Genomic DNA, 22747 nt, shown 5'->3' with positions numbered 1-22747 from the left:
CTACACACCTGGTCACTTCCTCAAAAAATTCAATCAAATTTGTTAGGCATGACCTCCCTCTGACAAAGCCATGCTGACTATCCCTGATCAAACCTTGCCTCTACAAGTGGAGATAGATTCTCTCCTTCAGAATTTTCTTCAATAGTTTCCCTATCGCTGGCGTGAGGCTCACTGGCCTGTAGTTCCCTGGCTTATCCCTACAACCCTTCTTAAATAGCGGAACTACATTAGCTGTTCTCCAGTCCTCTGGCACCTCCCCGGTGGCCAGAGGGGAATTAAAAATTTGGGTCACAGCCCCTGCAATCTCCTCCCTTGCCTCCCTCAATATAAAATAAAGAGTAAGATTCTAAAGAGGGTGCAGGGGCAGAGGTAACCTGGGTGTACATCTGCATTAAAGTCGGCAGGGCAGGTTGAGAGCACAGTTAATAAAGCATATGGGATCCTGGGCCTCATCAATAGAGACACAGAATACAAAAGCAAGGAAGTTATGTTAAACCTGTATAAAACATTGGTTCAGCCTTAACTGGAGTATTACACCCAGTTCTGGACATCGTACTTTAGGAAGCATGTGTAGGCATTAGAGAGGATTCAGAAAAGTTTCACGAGAATGGCTCCATGGATGAGGAACTTCAGTTACAGTGATAGATTTTTGGGACTGTTCTCCTTGGAGAAGGGAAGGTTGAGAGAAGGTTTGAAGAAATATTCAAAATCACGAGGTGACTAAACAGAGCAGATAGAGAGAAACTGTTCCCATCGCTGAAAGGACCAAGAACCTGAGAACATAGATTTAAGGTGACTGGAAAAAGAAGCAACGGTGATATGAGGAAAAAACTTTTTCACACAGCATAGTTAGGATTGAAGTACACTGTCTTAGAGTGAGGTGGAGGCAGGTTCAATCAAGACATTCAAGAGGGAATTGGTTTATCTGAAAACAAAGAATGTGCAGGGCTACAGAGAGAAGGCAGCAGAGGAAAGACACTAGGTGAACTGCTCCTTCAGAGAACTAGCACAGACACAATGAGCCAAATGGCCTTCTCCTGTGCTGTAACCATTCTATGATTCTAGCCATGCATTAGATTACAATCTTCCAGTCAGCTGAACAGTTAAAATGAAACTCAAATGTCTGCATTGATGATTTAACCTGAGTCATAATATGTAAGCAGTTTCTGTGATTTCATCAACATACTCTGAGGCAATGTTTCCTCTAATTTCCCTTCACTCAGCACAGCCAGTTTGGTGCACCATGCAGTTCTTTTAAGATTGCCACCCGACTGCATATACACATTTCTCAAGAGAACCGGTTCTAGCGTGTGGCCTGTTTATCCCCTGCACAGCATATTCTGGGCTGCTGTGTGGCCATGCATCCATGCAACTTAGAGGGAGCACTGCTCTAGGGGTCAGAGTAATGGTTTCATTTAAAAAAAACTTAGTCTGTAAATGTAACTGATGGACATCACAATTATTGAGCTAGCAACACATTACTTCATATAGAATAAGTTTTATCAATCTGATTAAACAAATGTTTGCAACAAAGAGCAGCGTTGGTTATAGTTTAATCTTTGTGGACATTTTTTAAATGAGACAAAATCATCTCAAATTAAAGTCATTTAAATCAATTATGGTAATAAATTCTGATCTAATTGTTTTCATATATAATTGCCTTAAATTTCAATGTACACTAAACAAATCCAAACCCGATAATAAATAAACAATAACGGAGCAATATTAGATAGTAAAATAGAATGGACTGCTCACACTACAAGTAGATCCTCACTCTAGCTAAATTTATTGCACCTCCCAAATGGTATCATTTCAGAAAGGTATATGCCACCAGTGGAAAATGTTACAACTTTACTTTAGCTTCTTCCATGGCCTGTCACATGTTAGTTCACCCCTCCCTCAGCGTAAGCTTTACTTCAGTGAGAAATAGTTCTTGAAACTGTCCTAGTTGCAAAGTACCTGAACCAGGAAAAGCTTTGGTTCGCCATTACAAGCATCATGCATTAAAGATAGGGACTGCCGCGATGGGCCAAAAAGAATGTGAAACGGAACTTTTCAATAATCTCAATATCATTATCCAATTCTGGAGACCAAATAACTTAACGCCAAGAAACAATCGCTTTTCATGCCCATATCCTCCAGCCCTTCAATTATTGATTTTTTTTTGCAATCAGTCTCAAATATCCATTATATTACACATAATATTGAGGGTAGGTTCAGTATATGCAACTTTACAAATGTACCTTTTGGAGTTCCATCGCTGCTCGCAGGAGAACATACTGCTTGTGGGGACCTTAAAGGGAAGGAAGCCGCATTCCTCAACGAAGAATCACCATCCTGCGATAAAAAAAATAAAACACATTAGTCTAAAAAAATTTATAGCAAATAAACAAACAAAATCAAATACAATACCGAAAAAGGATAAGGAAAGAAAGCCTTGTTTAAAGGACAACAGTACCATAGTGGTAATCTTATTGGGCTAATGATCCAGAAGCTTAGAGATGTAGTCATGGCCCGAAGACATGAGTTCACATCCAATCATTGCAGCTGGAGGAATTTAAATTCAATTAAATAATAATTACAGAAAAAATACTAATCTCAATAATGATGATCATGAAACTACTGGGTTGCCATATAATCTCATCTGGTTCACTAACTTTTCTCATTGGAGGAAATCGACCGTTGATACCTGGTTTGACCTACACGTCACACCCACAGCAATGCGGTGAACTCTTCACTGTCCTCTGAAATGGCCAAGCAAGCCAATCATTTGAACAAAACTGCTACAGAAAAGCTGAAGAATAAAACATCACAGACTAACCAGCATCGATCTAGGCACCAGAAATGACTAGGTGCACTCAGCCCAGTGAACCCTGCAAAGTCCTCCTCACTAACACCTGTGGGAGTTGTGCCAAAATTGAAACAAAATTTAAGAGGGTCAACAGGGTAAATGCTGAGAAAATGTCTCAGAATAAGGGATTGGCTTTTTAAAATGGGATAAGGAGAAACGTCTTCAATATTTTTAAAGCAGGGGTAGATAGATTCATGATAGGCAAGGGGGTGAAAAGTTATCAAGGGCAGGCAGGAATGCGGAATTCATGTTACAATCAGATCAGCCAGGATGTTATTGAATGACTGAATGGCGGAGCAGGCTTGAGGAGCTGAGTGACCGACTCCTGCTTCTAATTCATATGTTCATAACTAGATTCTAAAATGAATAAGGATTATATGGATTGTGGATGGGCAGCTGAGACCTATTGCTTGCAATTCCTGCTTCATGTGGGAACTTCAGGACATAGGAACAAGAATAGGCCATTTAGCCCCTTGAGCCTACTCCACCATTTAATAAGATCATGGCTGATCTTCTAACTCAACGCCATCTTCTCACACTATCCCCTTATCCCTGGATGACATTGGTATCTAGAAATCTATCGACCTCTGCTTTGAACATACTCAATGACTGAGCCTCCAAAGCCCTCTGGGGTAGAGAATTCCAAAGATTCACCACCCTCTGAGTGAAGGAATTCCTCATCTGAGTCCTAAATGGCCTATCTCTTATTCTGAGACTGTCCCCTGGTTCTAGAGACCAACCCCACCACTACCACACCCACCCCACCCTGCCACTCCCCACCCCGCCACCCCAACACTCCCAACCAGGGGAAATATCCTTCCTGCATCCACCTGTTAAGCCCCGTAAGAATTTTGTACACTTCAATGAGATCCCCTCTCATTCTTCTAAAGTCTGGAGAATACAGGCCCAGTCTCCTCAATCTTTCTTCATAAAATAATCTCGCCATCCCAGAGATTAGTCTGGCGAGCTTTTGTTGCACTCCCTCTGCAGCCAGTATATTGTTAGAATCATATCGCTTTAAAGTGGATTTTACTTTTTAAAATATGGAAGGGCATTACATTATTTGGACATTGGAGGCTAACCAGGGTTTTTTTTTTAAAAAGGGGGTCATAAGTTCACCTTGAAACTGTCAACAGGAAGGGCTCTTTCAAGAAATCACCTGAGCTATATGGTACTTTATAAGTTGTTTGTGTGTTCTGAATTACAAAGAATTTAATTAATGAAAAGCCAAAAGACAAAAAGGCAATTACATGGCAGAGGCAAACCTTAAATTTGAAACTGTGATTTTGCTTTCAGTCTTGTTGGGGAAAGGCTGAGCGCAGAAGACTACCCTGACTAGCTCGCTCTCCCTCTCTGCTTTGTGAAACAATGTGCGGTTCTCAACCTATAGCCAGATAATCCTCATTCGAGTGTAGTTTGCCTGCATAATTTTGGCCTTGCTAGCTGAAACAGGAAGAATTGGTCTAGCTATATGGTCCTCCATAATGAAGCATTGTTGGTGAGCTTCCCAACATCTACTAGGCCCAGCCAAGGGAACTTCAGACCAGGAGCACTGAACCTCCATGAACTTTAATTGTTTTTCTTTCTAAGAGTTTTTCTCTCCATCCACCCGAGTCTGCAAAGACTACCTGCGTGTCTTTTGTGCGTGTGCATGCATGCGTGTGTGCACGGGTGTGTGTGCGTGTGCATGCATGCTGGGGGAGCTTAAAAGGCTTACATTTCCAGATTATAATCATGTGTCAACAAGTTCTTGAAACTTGTTTAATAGGAGTTTTGCTTTATAATAAATTAATCAAAGTTTTTTTTTACAAAATAACCTGATCAGAGTCTTTTCTCTTCTGGGTACAAAAAATATAGGTAAACAATTAGCCAATTTGGAGAGAAAATTAAACATTTAAATCAATGGTACTCCTGCAGACTAATGGGGATTGATAATTTGCGCATTCCTCCCATCTCAGTCATACAAAAGCATTCCTCATGTAAGTTGACCAATAGTGCACACAATACTTCAGGTGCTGTCCCACCAAGGCTCTATCCAACTGCAGCAAGATTTACCTACACTTGTACTCAAATCCTCTTGCAATAAAGGCTAACAAACCATTTACCTTCCTAACTGCTTGTTGCACCTGCATGTTGGCTTTTGGTGACTCATGAACACCACCACCCAGGTCCCTTTGGACATCAACATTTCCCAATCGCTCCCCATTTAAGAAATACTCTGCATTTCTATTTTTCCTATCAAAGTGGATAATTTCACATTTTTCCATATTACATTCCATCTGTCATGTTCTTGACAACTCACTTATCTGTCCAAATCTCCTTGAAACCTCTTTGCAATCTCATCACCACTCACATTTCCAACAAGTTTGTGTCATCAGCAAACTTGGAAATATAACATTTGGTCCCCACATCCAAATCACTGAATGATTATGAATAGATGGGCCCCAAGCACTGATCCTTGCGGTGCCCCACGAGTCACAGCCTGCTAACCAGAGAATGATCCGTTTATCCCACTCTGTTTTCTATCCATTAACCAATCCTCAATCCATGCCAGTATACTAGCCCCCAATCCTACGAGCTCTAATTAGGCTTACTAACTTCCTGTGCGGGACCTTATTGAAAGCCTTCTGAAAATCTAAATACACTACATCTCTTGGTTCTCCCTGATTAATCCTGCTAGTAATAACCTCAAAAGACACCAATAGGTTTGTCAAATATTATTTCCGTTTCATAAATCCATGTTGACTCTGCCCAATCACACCATCATTTCCTAAGTGCCCTGTTATCACATCCTTTATAATAGAGTCTAGCATTTATCTTACTACTTATGTCAGGCTAACAGCTGTGTAGTTCCCAGTTTTCTCCCTGTCTCCTTTCTTAAATAGCGGGGTCACATTTGCTACCTTCCAATCTGCAGGCACTCTTCCAGAATCTAGAATTTTGAAAGATAATCACAAATGCATCCATTTTCTCTACAGCACCTCTTTCAACACTCTGGAGTTTAAATCATCAGGTCCAGGGGATTTATCAACTGTCAGGCTCAATAATTTCTCCAGCACTACTCATTAACTAATTCTAATTTCTTTCAGACCCTCAATTTCATGAGTCCCTTGGATCCCAAATATTTCAGAGGGTTTTTTTTTGCATCTTCCTCTGTAAAAACAGACACAAAGTATTTGTTTAGTTTCTCTGCCATTTCCTTACTCTCCATTAACTGCCTGTAATGGGCCCACATTTGTCTTTACTAACCCTTTCCTTTTTATCTACGTACAGCAGCTTTTACAGTCCATTTTTATACTTCTTGCTAGTTTACTTTCATAATCTATTTTGCCTACCAATTTCTTAGTCTGCTTTGCTGAATCAGAAAATGCTCCCAATCCTCGGGCTTGCTACTTTTTCTGGCAACTTTATATGCCTCTTCATTTGATCTAATAGAGTCTTTTAACTTGCTCTCATTAGCCATGGTTGGCTCACTTTTCCTACTGGCTTTTTGTGCCTTAAAAGATATTTGTTGCAAACCATGTATTTTTAAATTCTTTAAATGTCAACAATTGACTGTCTACTGTCATCCCTTTTAATATAGTTCCCCAATCTACCGTAGCCAATTTATCCCTCATACCTTCGTAGTTTCCTTTGTTTAGATTAAAGACCCTAGTTTCGGATCACTTTCAAACTTCATGTAAAGTTCTATATTAAAGTTACTCTTCCCTAAAGGCTCCTGTACAACATTATTAATTATTCCTTTCTCCCTACACAATACTTGATCTAAAATAATCCATTCTCTAGTTGGTTCCTCAACATACTTAAGTAGAAAACCATCTCGCATACATTCCAGGAATTAGTCTTCCTCAGCATTAGTATTAATTAGGTTTACCCAGTCTAAATGTAGATTGAGCAGGTCTGGCAGCATCTGCAGAGAGGAACACAGTTAACATTTCGAGTCCGTATGACTCTTCAACAGAACTAAGTAAAAATAGAACAGAGGTGAAATATAAACAAAGAACAAAGAAAAGTACAGCACAGGAACCGGCCCTTTGGCCCTCCAAGCCTGCGTCGATCATATTGCCCATCAACTACAACATTTTGCACTTCTGGGGTCCAGATCCCTCGATTCCCATCCTTTTCATGTATTTGTCAAGCTGTCTCTTAAACACCACTATCGTACCTACTTCCACCACCTCCTCTGGCAGCGAATTCCAGACACTCACTACCCTCTGCGTAAAAAACTTCCCCCGCACATCTCCTTTATAGTTTTCTCCTCTCACCTTAAATCTATGTCCCCTAGTAATTGACTCTTCCACCCTGGGAAAAAGCTTCTATCTACTCTGTCCATGCCTCTTATAACTCTTTAAACTTCTATCAAGTCGCCTCTCAATCTCCGTTGCTCTAGTGAGAACAATCCGAGTTTCTCCAACCTCTCCTCATAGCTAATAACCTCCAGACCAGGCAGCATCCTGGTAAACCTCCTCTGGTTTAGTGGGGGGGTGGGGTAGACAAGTAGAGCTGGATAGAGGGCCAATAGATGTCATAGACAAAAGGACAAAGAGGTGTCACCACCTTCAACACCTCTTTGTCCATGACATCTTTTGGCTATCTCCACCTATCATTTCACCTCTTTTCTATTTTTACTTCGTTCTGTTGAAGAGTCATACGAACTCGAAACGTTAACTGTGCTCCTCTCCACAGATGCTGCCAGACCTGAGTTTATCCAGGTATTTTTATTTTTATTTTGGATTTCCAGCATCCGCAGTTTTTTGCTTTTATCTAAATGTAGATTGAAGTCGCCCGTGATTAGTGTATTGCCTTTGTTACACCCTCTAGTTTCCCGATTGATACTGTGCCCTACATTACCACTACTATTTGGTGACCTATAAACAACTACCACAGTTTGCTGTCCCTTACTGTTTCTTAAGAAACCTCATGTGGCTCCAGCTCTTGAGCTCAAACACAGAATTTCTGAGCTTGAGGGACAGCTGGAGTTACAGTGGAAGGCCAAGGAGGCTGAGAATTCCTGGATCATATATTCCAGGTGGTCACCCCACAGCAGTAAGAGTTCAGGATAGTTGATGGGTGGTCATACAGAAGAGTAGAAAGAGGAAGAATGTGTAGGAGTCTTTGGGGTGTGTGCCACTCTCAAACAAGTACTCAGCACTGGAAATTGCTGTGGATAATGACACCATGAAGGAATGCAGTCCAGATCATGGCACCAATGGCAGGACTGCATAGGAAAGAACATCTCGATCAGGTCGCCCCTCAGTCTTCTCTGCTCCAACGAAAACAACCAAGTCTATCCAACCTCTCTTCATAACTTAAATGTTTCATCCCAGGCAACATCCTGGTGAATCTCTTCTGCAACCCCTCCAGTGCAATCACATCCTTCCTATAATGTGGCGACCATAACTGCACACCGTACTCCAGCTGTGACCTCACCAAGGTTCTATACAACTCCAACATGATCTCCCTACTTGTGTAATCTATGCCTCATTCTGGCAAAATGTGTTTTTTAGAAGACACTGACCCTTAAAAGGATTAATGCAATAAATCAGATTGCTTTTCTTCGAAGAGACATCCATTTACAGCAAAAGGTAATTAAGCAGTTTGAAAGAAAGTGGAAACCTTTTGGCCCTGGTAGACTGTATACTAAGAGGTTTACCATTGACCAGAAACTGAACTGGACTAGCCATATAAATATTGTGGCTACAAGATCATGTCAGAGGCTTGGAATCCTGCAGCAAGTAACTCAACTCCTGGCTCCCCAAAGCCTGTCCACCATCCACAAGGCACAAGTCAGGAGTGTGATGGAAAACTCCTCACTTGCCTGGATGAGTGCAGCTCCCACAACGCTCAAGAAGCTTGACACCACCCAGGACAAAACCTGGCACCATAGCCACAATTATTCACTCTCTCCACTGCTAATGCACAGTAGCAGCAGTGCACACCATCTACAAGATGTACTACAGGAAATCACCAAGGCTACTTCAACAGCACTTTCCAAAGCCAGAACATCTACCATCTAGAAGGGCAAGGGCAGCAGATAGATGGGAATACCACCACCTGGAAGTTCCCCTCCAAGTCACTCACCATCCTGACTTGGAAATATATTGCCTTTCCTTCACTGTCACTGGGTCAAAATTCTGGAACTCACTACCGAACAGCACTGTGGGTGTACCTACACCACATGGGCTGCAGCGGTTCACCACCACCCTCTCCAGGGTAAATAGGGACAGGCAATGAATGCTGACTGAGCAGGATGCCCAATTTTGTAAATTAATAATACAAAGTTGGGAAGAGGGGGGTTAATTATAAATTAATTAAGGATAGATACTGTTCTCCGTAGCCATGACATTGAGCTCCGAAAGATATGTTGCCTGCCCAGTGCGAGGGTTGAGGACATCTCCTCGCAGCTGGAAAAAAACTTGGAGTGGAAGGGGGAGGGTCTAGTTGTCATGCTCCATGTGGGAACCAACAATACAGGCAGAACATCATTCCTGGTTCTACCAAAAAGAATTTGAGGAGTTAGGATGCTAATTAAACATAGAAAATAGGAGGAGTAGGTCATTTTACCCTTGCAGCCTGCTACACCATTCAATATCATGGCTGATCCTCTATCTCAATGCCATACTCCTGCTCTCTCCACATACCTCTTGATGACCTTATACTCCAGAGGTCTATCTATTTCCTTCTTAAATATATTCAGTGACTTGGTCTCCACACCCTTTTGTGGTAGAGAATTCCATAGGTTCACCATCCTCTGAGTGACAAAGTTTCACCTCACCTCAATGCTAAATGGTATACCCCATATCCTGAGAGTGTGACCCCTTGTTCTAGATCCCACAGCCAGAGGAAATATCATCTCTACATCCAGTCTATCCAGCCCCGTAAAAGTATTATATGTTTCAATGAGACCTCCTGTCCTCCTCCTAAAATCCAGTGAATACAGGCTTAGTCAGCTCAATCTCTCCTCAGGGGGAGGCGATGGAATACTGGTATTGCTGCTGGGCTAGTAATCCAGAGACCAAGGGTAGTGTTCTCGGGATCCAGGTTCGAATCCTGCCACAGCAGATGGTGGAATTTGAATTCCTTAAAAATCTGGAATCAAAAGTATAATGATGACCATGAAACCATTGTTGATTGTTGTAAAAACCCATCTGGTTCATTAATGTCCTTTAGGGAAGGAAATCTCCAGTCCTTACCTGGTCTGGCCTACGTGACTCCAGACTCTCAGCAATGTGGTTGACTTTTAGATGGCCTGAGTTGTACAACTACTGGTTCCCTCACCCCTGCTGCAGACCTCCAAGTTGTATCAAATCGCAAAAAAAGTCTCAAGCAAGATGAAGCCAGATGGACCACCTGGCACCGGAAACAACAGTGGCAAACTCAGCCCTGTTGACCCTGCAAAGTCCTCCTTACTAACATCTGGGGGCTAGAACAAAAATTGGGAGAGCTCTCTCACAAACTAATCAAGCAACAACCTGATATAGTCATCCTCATGGAATCATACCTTACAGATAATGTCCCAGACACCACCATCACCATCCCTGGATAATGTCCTGTCCGGCCAGAAGAGGTGCCAGCGGTATACAGTCGGGAGGGAGTTGCCCTGGGAGACCTCAACATTGACTCCGGACCCCATGAGGTCTCATGGCATCAGGTCAAACATGGGGCAAGGAAACCTCCTGCTAATTACCATGAACCGCCTTCCCTCAGCTGATGATTCAGTGTCCCTCCATGTTGAACACCACTTGTAGGAAGCACTCAGGGTAGCAAGGGTGCAGCACCTTCCAAACCCATGACCACTACCACCTGGAAGGACAAGGGCAACAGATAAATGGGAACATCACCTGGAAGTTCCCCTCCAAGCCACACACCATTCTCTGATTGGAAATATATCATCATTCCTTCACTGTCGCTGAGTCAAAATCCTGGAACTCCCTCCCTAACAGCAGTGGGTGTACTTACACCGCATGGACTGCAGCAGTTCAAGGCGGCAGCTCACCAGCACCTTCTCAAGGGCAACTACCGATGGGCAACAAATGCCAGCCCAGCCAGCGAAGCTCGCTTCCCATGAATGAATACAAAAAAAATCGACAATTCTGCCATCCCAGGAATCGCTGTGGGGAACCTTCGCTGCACTCCCTCTATGGCAAGTATGTCATTTCTTAGGTAGTGAGACCAAAACTGAACACAATACTCCAGGTGTGATCTCACCAAGGCCCTGTACAGCTGAAGACATCGTTGCTCCTGTACTCATGTCCTCTTGCAATGAATACCACATACCATTTGCCTTCTTAACTGCTTGCTGCACCTGCATGCTTGCTTTCAGTGATTGGTGTACAAGGACACCCAGGTCACTTTGTACATCAACATTTCACAATCTACCACTATTTAAATAATACTGTCATTCTGTTTTTTCTACCAAAGTGAATAACTTAACACTTAACCATGTTATATTACATCTGCCATGTATTTGGCCTCTCACTCAACTTGTCTAAATCACCATGAAGCCTCAAGTTTCATGCTGTGAGCAAATCTGGAAATATAACATTTGGTTCCCTACTCCAAATTTTTTTTTTTATATTCATTCACAGGATGTGGGCTTCATTGGCTAGGCCAGCATTTATTGCCCATCCCTAGATGCCCTTCAGAAGGCGGTAATGAGCTGCCTTCTTGAACTGCTGCAGTCCATGTGGTGCAGGTACATCCACAGTGCTGTTAGCAAGGGAGTTCCAGGATTTTGACCCAATCACAGTGAAGGAATGACGATACATTTCCAAGTCAGGATGCTGAGTGACTTGGAGGGGAACTTCCAGGTGGTGGTGTTCCCATCTATCTGCTGCCATTGTCCTTCTAGATGGTGGTGGGCATGGGTTTGGAAGATGCTGTCTAAGGAGCCTTGGTGAACTTCTGCAGTGCATCTTGTAGATAGTACACACTGCTGCTACTGTGTGTCAGTGATGAAGGGAGTGAACGTTTGTGGATGTGGTGCCAATCAAGCAGGCTTTGTCCTGGACGGTGCCAAGCTTCTTGAGTATTGTTGGAGCTGCATTCCCTCACACTCCTGACTTGTGCCTTGTAGATGGTGGACAGGCTTTGGGGTGTCAGGTGGTCAGTTACTCGTTGCAAGATTTCTAGCCTCTGACTGCTCTTGTAGACACAGTATTTATATGACAAATCCAGTTCAGTTTCTGGTCAATGGTAACCCTCAAGGAGGTTAATAATGGGGGATTCAGTGATGGTAATGCCACTGACCATCAAGGAGCGATGGTTAGCTTCGCCCTTGTTGGAGATAGTCATTGCCTGGCACTTCTGTGGCAAGAATGTTACTTGCCATTTGTCAGCCCAAGCCTGGATATTGTCCAGGTCTTGCTGCATTTGGACATGGACTGCTTCAGTATCTGCGGAGTCGCGAATGGTGCTGAGCATTGTGCAATCATCAATGAACATACCCACTTCTGACTTTATGATGGAAGGAAGGTCATTGATGAAGCAGCTGAAGGTGGTTGGGCTGAGGACACAACCTTGAGCATTGCCTGGAGCCGAGGTGACTGACCTCCAACAACCACAACCATCTTCCTTTGTGATAGTTATGACTCCAACCAATGGAGAGTTTTCCCCGATTCCCATTAACTCCAGTTTTGCTAGGGCTACTTGATGCCACACTCTGTCAAACGCAGCCTTGATGTCAAGTGCAGTCACCCTCACCTCACCTCGGGAGTTCAGCTCTTTTGTCCTTATTTAAGCAAGGCTGGAATGAGGTCAGGAGCCAAGTGGCCCTGGCGGAATCCAAACTGGACATCAGCGAACAGATTATTGCAAAGAATGTGCCACTTGATTGCACTGTTGATGACCCCTTCCGTTAACATACTGGTGATTGAGTGTAGGCTGTTGGGGCAGTAATTGGCTGGGTTGGAATTGTCCTGCTTTTTGTGTACAGGACATACCGGGCAATTTTCCACATAGCTGTGTAGATGCCAGTGTTGTAGCTGTACTGGAACAGCTTAGCTAGGGGCGCAGCAAGTTCTGGAGCACAAGTATTCAATACTATTGCTGGAATATTATCAGGGCCCATAAACTTTGCAGTATCCAGTGCCTTTAGCCGTTTCTTGATATCATGTGGAGTTCCTTCATCCAAATCATTGATATATGAATAGCTGAGGCTCAAGCCCAGAGGTACCTCACTAGTCACCGACTGCCACTCCCAAAAAGACCCATTTATTCCCACTGTTTCCTGTCTGCTAACCAATCCTCAATCCATGCCAATATATTACCACCAACCCCATGTGTTTTAATTTTGCACACTGTAAGGAACGTATCTTTATATTTCTGTTGGACTGTTGTAAACAACATACCTTTTAATTTTCTGTTGGACTGGGAATTAAAATTACAATGGCTGCAGGTCAAAAGACATGTCCACTAGAACAGGATGAGACATATATACAATGTTGCAATCCTGGAACAGTGTGCCATGAAAGACAGGATGATGCCAGAAAGGAGCCCTGGACTAAGGGTGCTGCCTGGCAATGTTTTAATTGGCTCGTGAGCAGGTGGCTAGGTTTTGAGAGAGAGCAGGGCAGCAGAATAGCCCCTAGCCTGAAAGTAAAAATACTTAAAACCTCTCTCTCATGTGTGGAAAGTTCCAGTAATTTCACAATAATAGCTAGCTGGCCTTTTCTCCTCATATCTCTATAAATTGCTTTCTTTCTGAAAACCCCTGTCAAAAGGCAAAGGGGAAATTCACTGTTAGAGGCATTGAAAGGCAAATGCTCAACCAGTGAGATGAATGCTGAAAGTGCTGGAAGACCACCTCATGTCCTCAACAAGAACTGAAAGGAATTTGGAAGAAATCAAGCAAAATCAACACATCAAATCCTATATTCTGGAATTGGTGGTATTGAGCTGTTTCATCCCATCCTTAAAATTCATGTTTTTGTGTGCCTAATATTTGTGTATATAGGGAATTAAGAAGCAATAGAGTTTCAATTAGAGTTAAAAATTAGCATTTTACATTACTTTCTTTTGCCACTGGTTAACGACAGTTTGTTCAATAAACAGTTCTTTACTTAATGAAGTTTACAAACCTGGTGCTCATATTCTGTTAACCTAAATTAAACAGTGGGGTAGAACTGAGGCAGTCTGGTGGTTTGATCAAACTGTTTCACATTTGCTGTGGCTGAGGGACAGTGGGGCCTAATATTACAGCGCACTATCCCCAAGTAAGTCATGACAAAGTTTGGAGGCTCGAAGGCGGTATTTTGGAACAAAAGACAACGATGAGTTGTGTGTAGATTTACTAAGTAACAAAAGCTTAAAGGAAATACCAGATTTGCACTGTCAAAAATAAGATGGCACTGGAAACTGAAGCTTTCCTGCAAGTGGAAGATATGTCCCTGACAATTTTACAAGGGATCCTAAAAGCCAGGTTAATTGAATTGGCAAGTAAATTAAGAGTAGGATTGCCTGCCAAATCTACAAAGGCAGAGATAACCCAAGAGATGGCACAGCATTTGAAATTGGAAGGAATACCCGAGACATTGAATTCTCCAAGGGGTGGTTCATTGGAATGGGCTCAAATTCAGTTGCAAATAGAAAATTTGTAACTTGCTGCATCAGAAAAAGGGCAGAGAAGGGAAAGAGAAAGGGCATTCTAAAGGGAACAAGCAGAAAAAGGGCAGAGAAAGAAAAAGAAAAGGAAAGAGAGAGCATTTCTAAAGGAGATAGAAATGACGAAGGTAGAAAAGGAGGTAAGAGGAAGAGGGAATTCCAGCTTATAACGCTGAAGTGAAAAAAAGTGACACCAGTAGGTGAGGCAGGGCTTATTTCCAGATCAGGACCCTGTGGGAAGACGCTTAGATTTGTGCAAGCTCTTCCACGAAAGGGATGTTGAAACATTCTTTATTTCATTTGAGGAGATGAACTGACAAAAGGAAAACTGGACATTGCCCATGCAGAGCAAATTGACAGGTAGAGCACTGGAAATTTATGCTTCACTGTCAGAGGAGGCTTCTCGGGATTATGATGTGGTGAAAAAGGATATTCTTGGTCCCTGAAGCATACAGACAAAAGTTTCAAAATTTAAGGAAACATCCTGGGCAAACTTACATTGAATTTGAAAGGATTAAGCAAAGTAGTTTTGACAGGTGGATACGAGCATTCGGAGTTGAAACTACCTATGAAGATCTCAGAGATCATGCTCTTGGAGGAATTGAAAAACTCCCTACCTTCTGCAATAAGAACCCACGTTGAAGACCAATGGATTGAGCTGATCCATAAAGCTAAACGTTTTTTCCATCACGCTCATACATTTGAAAAGGATAGAAAGTGGGAGTGTGAAAGGAAGGCAAGTAGACAGAGTAAAGAATGGAATACCTTGTGATCTCCTTCCCAGATCAAGAAGGAAGGTACTGAGGGTGGAGGTGAAACTCAAAAGCCTAAGTGTTTCCATTGTAATAAAGTAGGACACAATCATTCAGAATGCTGGAAGTTGCAAGGGAAGCTCTTGGGACGTATTGGAGTTCGTAAGAGTCAGTCCGGAAGGGAACTTAAGAAGAAAATGCCACGGATCAAATTGTAGCTTTAACTACAACTAAGTATCTGGAGGTAAACACTGCTGTAAATGCAAGTGAAATGAATAAGATAGATGGAAGATATAAAATGTTTTTGTCTAAATGAAAAATAGCCCCTTTTTCATCAAATGATGCAGCTAAATCCATAACTATATTAAGGAACACAGGAGCTACTCAAAATCTTTTGCTGGAGAAGGACCTAGTTTTCCCTCCAGAGTGTTCAATGAAAGCTAAAGTATTGGTAAACAGGATAAGTGGAGAGTATATCCCGGTTCCATTGTACAAAGTGCAATTGGAGTATGATTTGTTGTCTGAATTGTGGTTTTGGAAGTGGTTAAGAAATTACCCGTGGATGGAGTTGATTTACTCCTGGGGAATGATTTGGCAGGAGTGAAGGTTATAGCTTTGTCCATAATTACGGAAAGTCCAAGAGAGGCTAAAGAGACGGAGCGATTACAAGAATAAGTTCCTGATACTTTTCCATTGTGTGTGTGGTGACGAGAGCAATGGTCAAACAAGGTCCATCACCAGAGGTCAAAGGAATACCACAAGCAGATGTTAGATTGGCCAAAACTTTCTTCAAAGATGAGGATAGTTAAAAGGTAGTGTTTGGCAGGTCTTCATTAATTGAGGCTCAAAGCAGATCCAGACTTAAGCAAATTAGCACAATCACTCACACTGAAGCTGAGGCGGAAGGAGTTCTGGAGAGCTATTACATTAAAAACGGGGTTCTGAAGAGGAAGTAGATACACCCTCTCAGACCTGCAGGTATGGAATGGACGGTTGTTTATCAGGTAGTGGTACCACCCAAATATCGTAAGGATATATCACTAGTATTACAAGAAATCTCTATGACAGAGCATGTAGGAATACGGAAAACCCATGCATCAATAAACAGGCATTTTACCTGGCCAAGACTTCATAAGACGTATTGCAATTTTGTAAAGCATGTCATACACGTCAGGTATTAGGTAAACCTCAATATGTAATCAAATCAGCACCTTTAATACCCATACCAGTTTTTGAAGAACCATTTAGTCAGGTATTAGTAGATTGTGTAGGACCATTACCCAAAATGAAAGCAGGACATCAGTATATCCTTACAATCATGGATTCCAGAAACTATTCCTTTAAGGACAATAACAGCTGAGGTGGTAGTGGAAAAGTTAACTCAGTTTTTCACTCGTTATGGCCTACCAATTGAACTACAATCTGACCAAGGTTCTAACTTCAAGTCTAAAATTTTCCAGGCCATAATCAGCAATTTGAGTTCAAACAACTAAAGTCTACAATTTATAATCCACAGGCACAGGGAGCTTTACAGAGATTCCATCCAACTCTCAAAACCATGATTAAGACTATTGCCATGAATACAAAAAGGATTGGGGCAAAAGATTAGATTTCTTACTATTTACTAACAGAGATTCGCCTAATAAATCTACTCGATCTAGTTAATTCGAATTGATCAATGGTCATGAAATAAGAAGGTAATTAAAAGTGAGTAAGGAAAAGTTGCTGAAGCAGGAAGACGAACCCTCCATGTTGGATTATGTGTCCAAGTTTCTAGAAAGGCTCACAGGAGCACGTAAAGTAGCACGAGAGCACTTAAAAATTTCCTAAGCCAAAATATGAGAATAGGCAGACAAACATGCTACAACTAGAACGTTCCAAGCAGGGGAAGAAGTACCGGTATTATTCCCTTTGCAGGGTGAACCCTTGAAAGGAAAGTTTAGTGGCCCCTACAAGATAGTTAGGAGTATTAGTAAAGTGGCTATTCGGATAGATACTCCTGAGCGTAGGAAGAAACGGTTATATCACATAAATGTGTTGAAGCAATTTTATCGCAGAGAAGATGATAAGACAGACCAAGTGTGCCAGGTGGCAGGAGTAGTGGAGGATGACAAAGACAGTAAAGGCAAGGTATAAAGAGTAGTGCCCAAAGCAAACTTCCCACAAATCGACTAGCCAATACGACAATACTACGACATTTAGACACGGTGCTCTCATACTTAGAGGAAGGGCCAAGGAAAGGTCTAATAAGGTTACTTTGGAAGGACAAGGGAATTTGTAGGGATACATTTGGATGTACTATGTTAGATAAACATGATGTGGACGTAGGAGACTCAGTGCTGATAAAACAACATTATTATCAGTTGAGCCCAGAGAATCAAGCTCAGTTAGCAACAGAGATCCAATATATGCTAGCAATTAAATGATTGAGCCTAGCCGAAGCGACTGGAGTTCACCGGTTGGTATTGGTTCCTAAGAAATGGATCCACTAGATTTTATATTGACTACAGGAAAGCGAATATAGTAACAAGGACAGATTCGTACCCAATTCCTCGGTCACAAGATTGCATCAATAGGGTTTACAGTGCCTCAGTTCTTTATAAAATTGATCTATTGAAGGGGTACTGGCATGTGCCATTAACATTAAGGGCTAAGGAAAAATCCAGCTTTGTTACACCAAGCGGGTTGTATCAATATCTAGTCATGCCGTTTGGGTTTAAAAACACCCCAGCAACATTTCAGACACTTATGAATCAAGGCAGAACTGAAGTACATAAATGTGGTTTATTTAGATGATGAAGTAATATATAGTCACACATGGGAAGAACATGTAAAGCAATTAGAGGGCCTGTTTAAGCAATTGCAGTTGGTTGGTTTCGTCATAAAACTGGCCAAAGTGGCTTTGCTCATTTGCAAATTTGCAAAAGCAAGGGTAACTTCCCACAGTCACATCGTAGGACAAGGGCAAGTGTTGCCAAGAACAGCAAAAGTGAACTTTCTAATAGAATTTCACATTCCTAAAGCTAAATGCGAAATCCTGAGACTTTTGGGAACGTGTGGGTTTTATAGGAAGTTTGTGCCTAACTTCAGCACAATAACTGTACCTCTCACCAATTTGTTAAGAAAACAGGCAAAAGTGGTATGCTCAGCAAATGCCAAGCAACCTTTGAAAAGTTGACGGTGATCTTAATAAATGAACCAGTGTTGGCCACCCCTGTCTTTACCAAACTTTTTAAAATAGCAATTGATGCTAGTAACTTGGGGGTAGGTGCAGTCCTATTACAAGATGACAAATTAGGGATAGAGAAGCCGGTGGGGTACTTTTCCACGAAATTAAATCAATATCAGAGGAAGTACTCTGCAATAGAAAAAAAAACTCTTGCATTGTTGTTCTCTTCAGCACTTTGCAATTTATGTCTGACACAATAACACAGAAACACTAATCTACACTGACCATAATCCGCTGACATTCACTGAGAAGTTTAAAAAACTTGAAATGCGAGACTGTTTAAATGAAGTCTATTGTTTCAACCAGTCAATGTAAAGATTGTTCACATTGCCGGTAAAGATAACATGATCGCTGATGCATTGTCCCAGGTACAAAATATTTAATAAGTTAAAGGGGTAAGAAACGCTGAAAATTGTATAAGATTGTATAGGGGGGATGAATGAAAGTAAGTTGCGTGTTTTGTTGTGCATGTGTCACATACCTTGCAATCAAACACATTTTTCAAATGCTGTTTCATCTATTTTAAGGGCAGAGGCATGTAAGGAACATAACTTTTTATCTCTGTTGGATTGTGGGTTAAAATTACAATGGCTGCAGATTGAAAGATATGTCCACTGGAACAGAGTGTGCCATGAAAGACAGGATGGTGCCGGAAAGGAGTCCTGGACCAAGCGAGCTGCCTGGCAACAATGCTTTAATTGGCTCTTGACCAGGTGACCAGGTTTTGTGAGAGCAGCGAAGCAGAATAGCTCCTAACCTTAAAGTAAAAATACCTGAAACCTCTCTCTGCTGTGTGGGGAAGGTTCCAGTAATTCCACAATAATAGCTAGCTGGCTTTTTTCCCTCATATCTCTATAACACGCTTTCTCTCTGAAAACCCCTGTCAAGGGGCAAAGGGGAAATTCACTGTTAGAGACATTGAAAGTCAAATCTAAACCAGTGAGCTGAATAATAAAAGTGCTAGAAGACTACCTCGTGTCGTCAACAAGAACTGAAAGGAATTTGGAAGACATTGATCAACATCAACCCATCAAATCCTGTGCTCCAGAATTGGTGGTATTGAACTGTTTCATCCCACCCTTACAATCCATGTTTTTGTGTGTCTTGTATGTACGTATATAGGGATTTAAGAACTGGTAGAGTTTAGGCTATAGAGTTAGAAATTAGCAGTTCATATTTTTCTCTTTTGCCACTGGTTAATGACAGTTTGTTCAATAAAAGTTATTTACATTTGAAGTTTACAAACCTGATGATTGTATCCTGTTAACCTAAATTAAACTCAAGGTAGAATTGGGGCAATCTGATGGTTTGATCAAGCTTTTTCACATTTGACGCAACTCGGGGAACAGTGGGGCTTGATATTACAGCACACTAAAGCCAGTTAGTCTTGACAACACTAACCTCTGTGGGATTTTATTAAAAGTTTTCTGAAAATCCAAATACACCACATTTACTGGTTCTCCCTTATCTACTCTGCTAGTTAGTTCCTTAAAAAAAACTCCAGCAGGTTTGTCAAACATGATTTCCCTTTAACTTTGTCTAATCCCATTGATATTTTCTAAGTGTCCTGTTATCACATCTGTAATTCCCTCTTTTCTGCCTCACTCCATTTTTAAGCAGTGAGGTTACATTTGTCACCCTCCAATCTGTCAGGACGGTTCCAGAATCTACAGAATTTTGGAAAATGACAGCCAACATATCCACCGTTTCCATGACCACCTCCTTTAGTATCTTGGAATGCTGGTTATCAGGTCCTGGGGATTTATCGGCTTTCAGTCCCATTTATCTTTCCAGCAAATTAGTAACACTAATTTTCTTCAATTCCTCCTTCTCAACTAGGCCCTTGGTTCCCTAGTATTTCGGGGAAGTTATTTGTGTCTTCCTCCGTGAAGACAGAACGGAAGTAGTTGTTTAATTGCTCTGCCATTTCCTTGTTCTCTATTATAAATTCTCGTGTTTCGGACTGTAAGGGACCTACATTTGTCTTCACTAATCTGTTTCTTTTCACATACTTATAGAAGGTTTTACAGCCTGCTTCTATGCTCCTTTCACGTTTACTCTCATGCTCTGCTTTTCCAGTCTTAATCAATCTCTTGGTCCTCCTTTGCTGAATTCTAAACTGCCCCAATCCCCAGACTTGCTACTTTTTCTAAAACTCAGAAGATCAAACATCATAATCTCTGGATTGCTCCTTGAGCCATGCATAGGGTTAAACGGATTAGAAAATTAAGCGCATGAATCAAAGGGTAGCGTGGGAAAACGTGGTTTCGATTCGGTTCGAACACTTGCATCAGTACAGGGAAGAGCTATTCAGCTGGGGTGAGCTCCACTTCAAGCGGGCTGGGGCCAGGGCCCTAGCCAATCATATAACTAGGGCTCTGGACACGGATTTAAACTAAGAGTGGGGTGTGGGAGGGTTGACTCCAGGGAGGCTTAGAAATCCAGAGACAAAGGTCAAGGTATCAGAACAGTACATGAGTAAAAACGAGCAGAGTGCAATATGAAAGGACAAAGAGTTTAACAGAGGAATATAGGAGCAGTGGCCCATTTGACTCCTCGGGCACCTACTCTACCATTCAACTAGATCATGGCTGATCTTCTACCTCAACACCATCTTCCCACAGTATCCCAGTATCCCTTCATGTCACTGGTATCTAGAAATCCATCGACCTTCTCTTTGAACATACTCACAATATATATTAGTGAATAGGTCATTACAGGGAATACAAGTAAAAAAATGAAATTAAAGGCTCTTTATGTAAATGCATGAAGCATCTGCAATAAGACTAATGAATTAATGGCGCAAATAGATGTAAATGATTTAGATATAATCGCCATTACAGAATCATGGTTACAAGGTGATCAAAGTTGGGAAATAAATATTCGAGGATGCACAATATTTCAGAAAGATAGACAAAACTGCAAGGGAGGTGGGGTAGCCCTTATAGTACAGGATGTCATAAGGACATTAGTGAGAAAGGATCAGACTTCTGATGGTCACACAATCAATATGGGTAGGAATTAGGTATAGCAAAAATCAGAATATACTCTTGGGAATAGTTTATAAGTCTCCTAACAGTAGTTATACCTTTGGGCAGAGCATTAAATAAGAAATTATTGGAGCTAACAAAAGAAATATAATAACTGTGGAGGATTTTAAATCTCGATATAGATTGCACAAACTGACAAGAATGGTCTAGAAGACGAGTTTGTAGAATGTTTTTGAGACAGTTTCTCGGAGCACTACAAGGTGGAACTGACTGGGATAAAGCCATCTTGGATCTAGTATTGAGTAATGAAGTAGGGTTAACTAGTAATGTCAGACTAAAAGATCCACTGAACCATAGGAAAGTTACAGCACAGAAGGAGACCATTCGGCCCATCTTGTACATGCCAGCCTGAAAACACCCAGGTGCCCTTTCTAATCCCACCTTCCTGCACCTAGCCCATAGCCCTGCAGCTTACAGCACTTCAGGTGCAGATCCAGGTACTTTTTAAAAGAGTTTAAAGTTTCTGCCTCTACCACCAAGTCCAGAGACCCACTACCCTCTACGTAAAAAAGTTCTTCCCCATGGTCCCCCCTACACCTCTGCCACTTATCTTGAATCTATGTTCCCTGGTTCTAGAATTCTCCATCAAGGGAAACAATTTTATCCTGTCCACTCTATTTATTCCCCTTATAATTTTGTACACCTGGGGTCATAACAGCATTCAGTTCCATGTTAAGTTTGAAAGTGACATATTCCAATCACAAAGAAAATCAAACTTAAATGAAGCCAATTACAGAGGTATAAGGGAGAACTGGCTACAGTTAATTGGGTAAATAGACTAAAAGGTATGGAGGTAAATGAACAGTGGGAAACATTTAAAGAGCCAATCAAAATCTTCAACAAAAATATATTCCATTGAAGAACAAAAACTCAGCAACTTATAAAATTCTAACAGGACTAGACAGGGTAGATGCAAGAAGGATGTTCCCGATGGTGGGGGAGACCAAAACCAGGGGTCACAGTCTGAGGATACGGGGTAGACCATTTAGGACTGAGATGAGGAGAAATTTCTTCAGCTAGATAGTGGTGAGCCTGTGGAATTCGCTACCACAGAAAGTAGTTGAGGCCAAAACATTATATGTTTTCAAGAAGGAGTCAGATACAGCTCTTGGGCCGAAGGGGATCAAGGGATATGGGGAGAAAGAGGGAGCAGGCTATTGAGTTGGATGATCAAGGCATGATCATAATAAATGGTGGAGCAGGCGCAAAGGGCCGAATGGCCTACTCCTGCTGCGATTTTCTATGTTTCTATGTAATAAGGATC

At 41.7% G+C, this 22747-nt stretch overlaps 1 protein-coding gene across 7 annotated transcripts in view; it reads right to left on the bottom strand.

Moving 5' to 3' along the window:
* LOC121276953 (nipped-B-like protein) overlaps positions 1-22747 on the bottom strand; it is a 554475-nt gene that overhangs the window by 360865 nt on the left and 170863 nt on the right. For all 7 annotated transcript variants that reach the window (XM_041185678.1, XM_041185679.1, XM_041185683.1 and 4 more), the window contains one exon: positions 2244-2337. In XM_041185678.1, coding sequence (XP_041041612.1) covers positions 2244-2337 — 94 coding nt within the window. The remainder of the gene's footprint in view (positions 1-2243; positions 2338-22747) is intronic.

This window comes from Carcharodon carcharias, chromosome 4 (assembly GCF_017639515.1).
Source record: "Carcharodon carcharias isolate sCarCar2 chromosome 4, sCarCar2.pri, whole genome shotgun sequence".
Taxonomy (NCBI): domain Eukaryota; kingdom Metazoa; phylum Chordata; class Chondrichthyes; order Lamniformes; family Lamnidae; genus Carcharodon; species Carcharodon carcharias.
The sequence above is the reverse complement of the archived record's forward strand: the minus strand, read 5'-3'. Positions and strand labels throughout refer to the sequence as shown.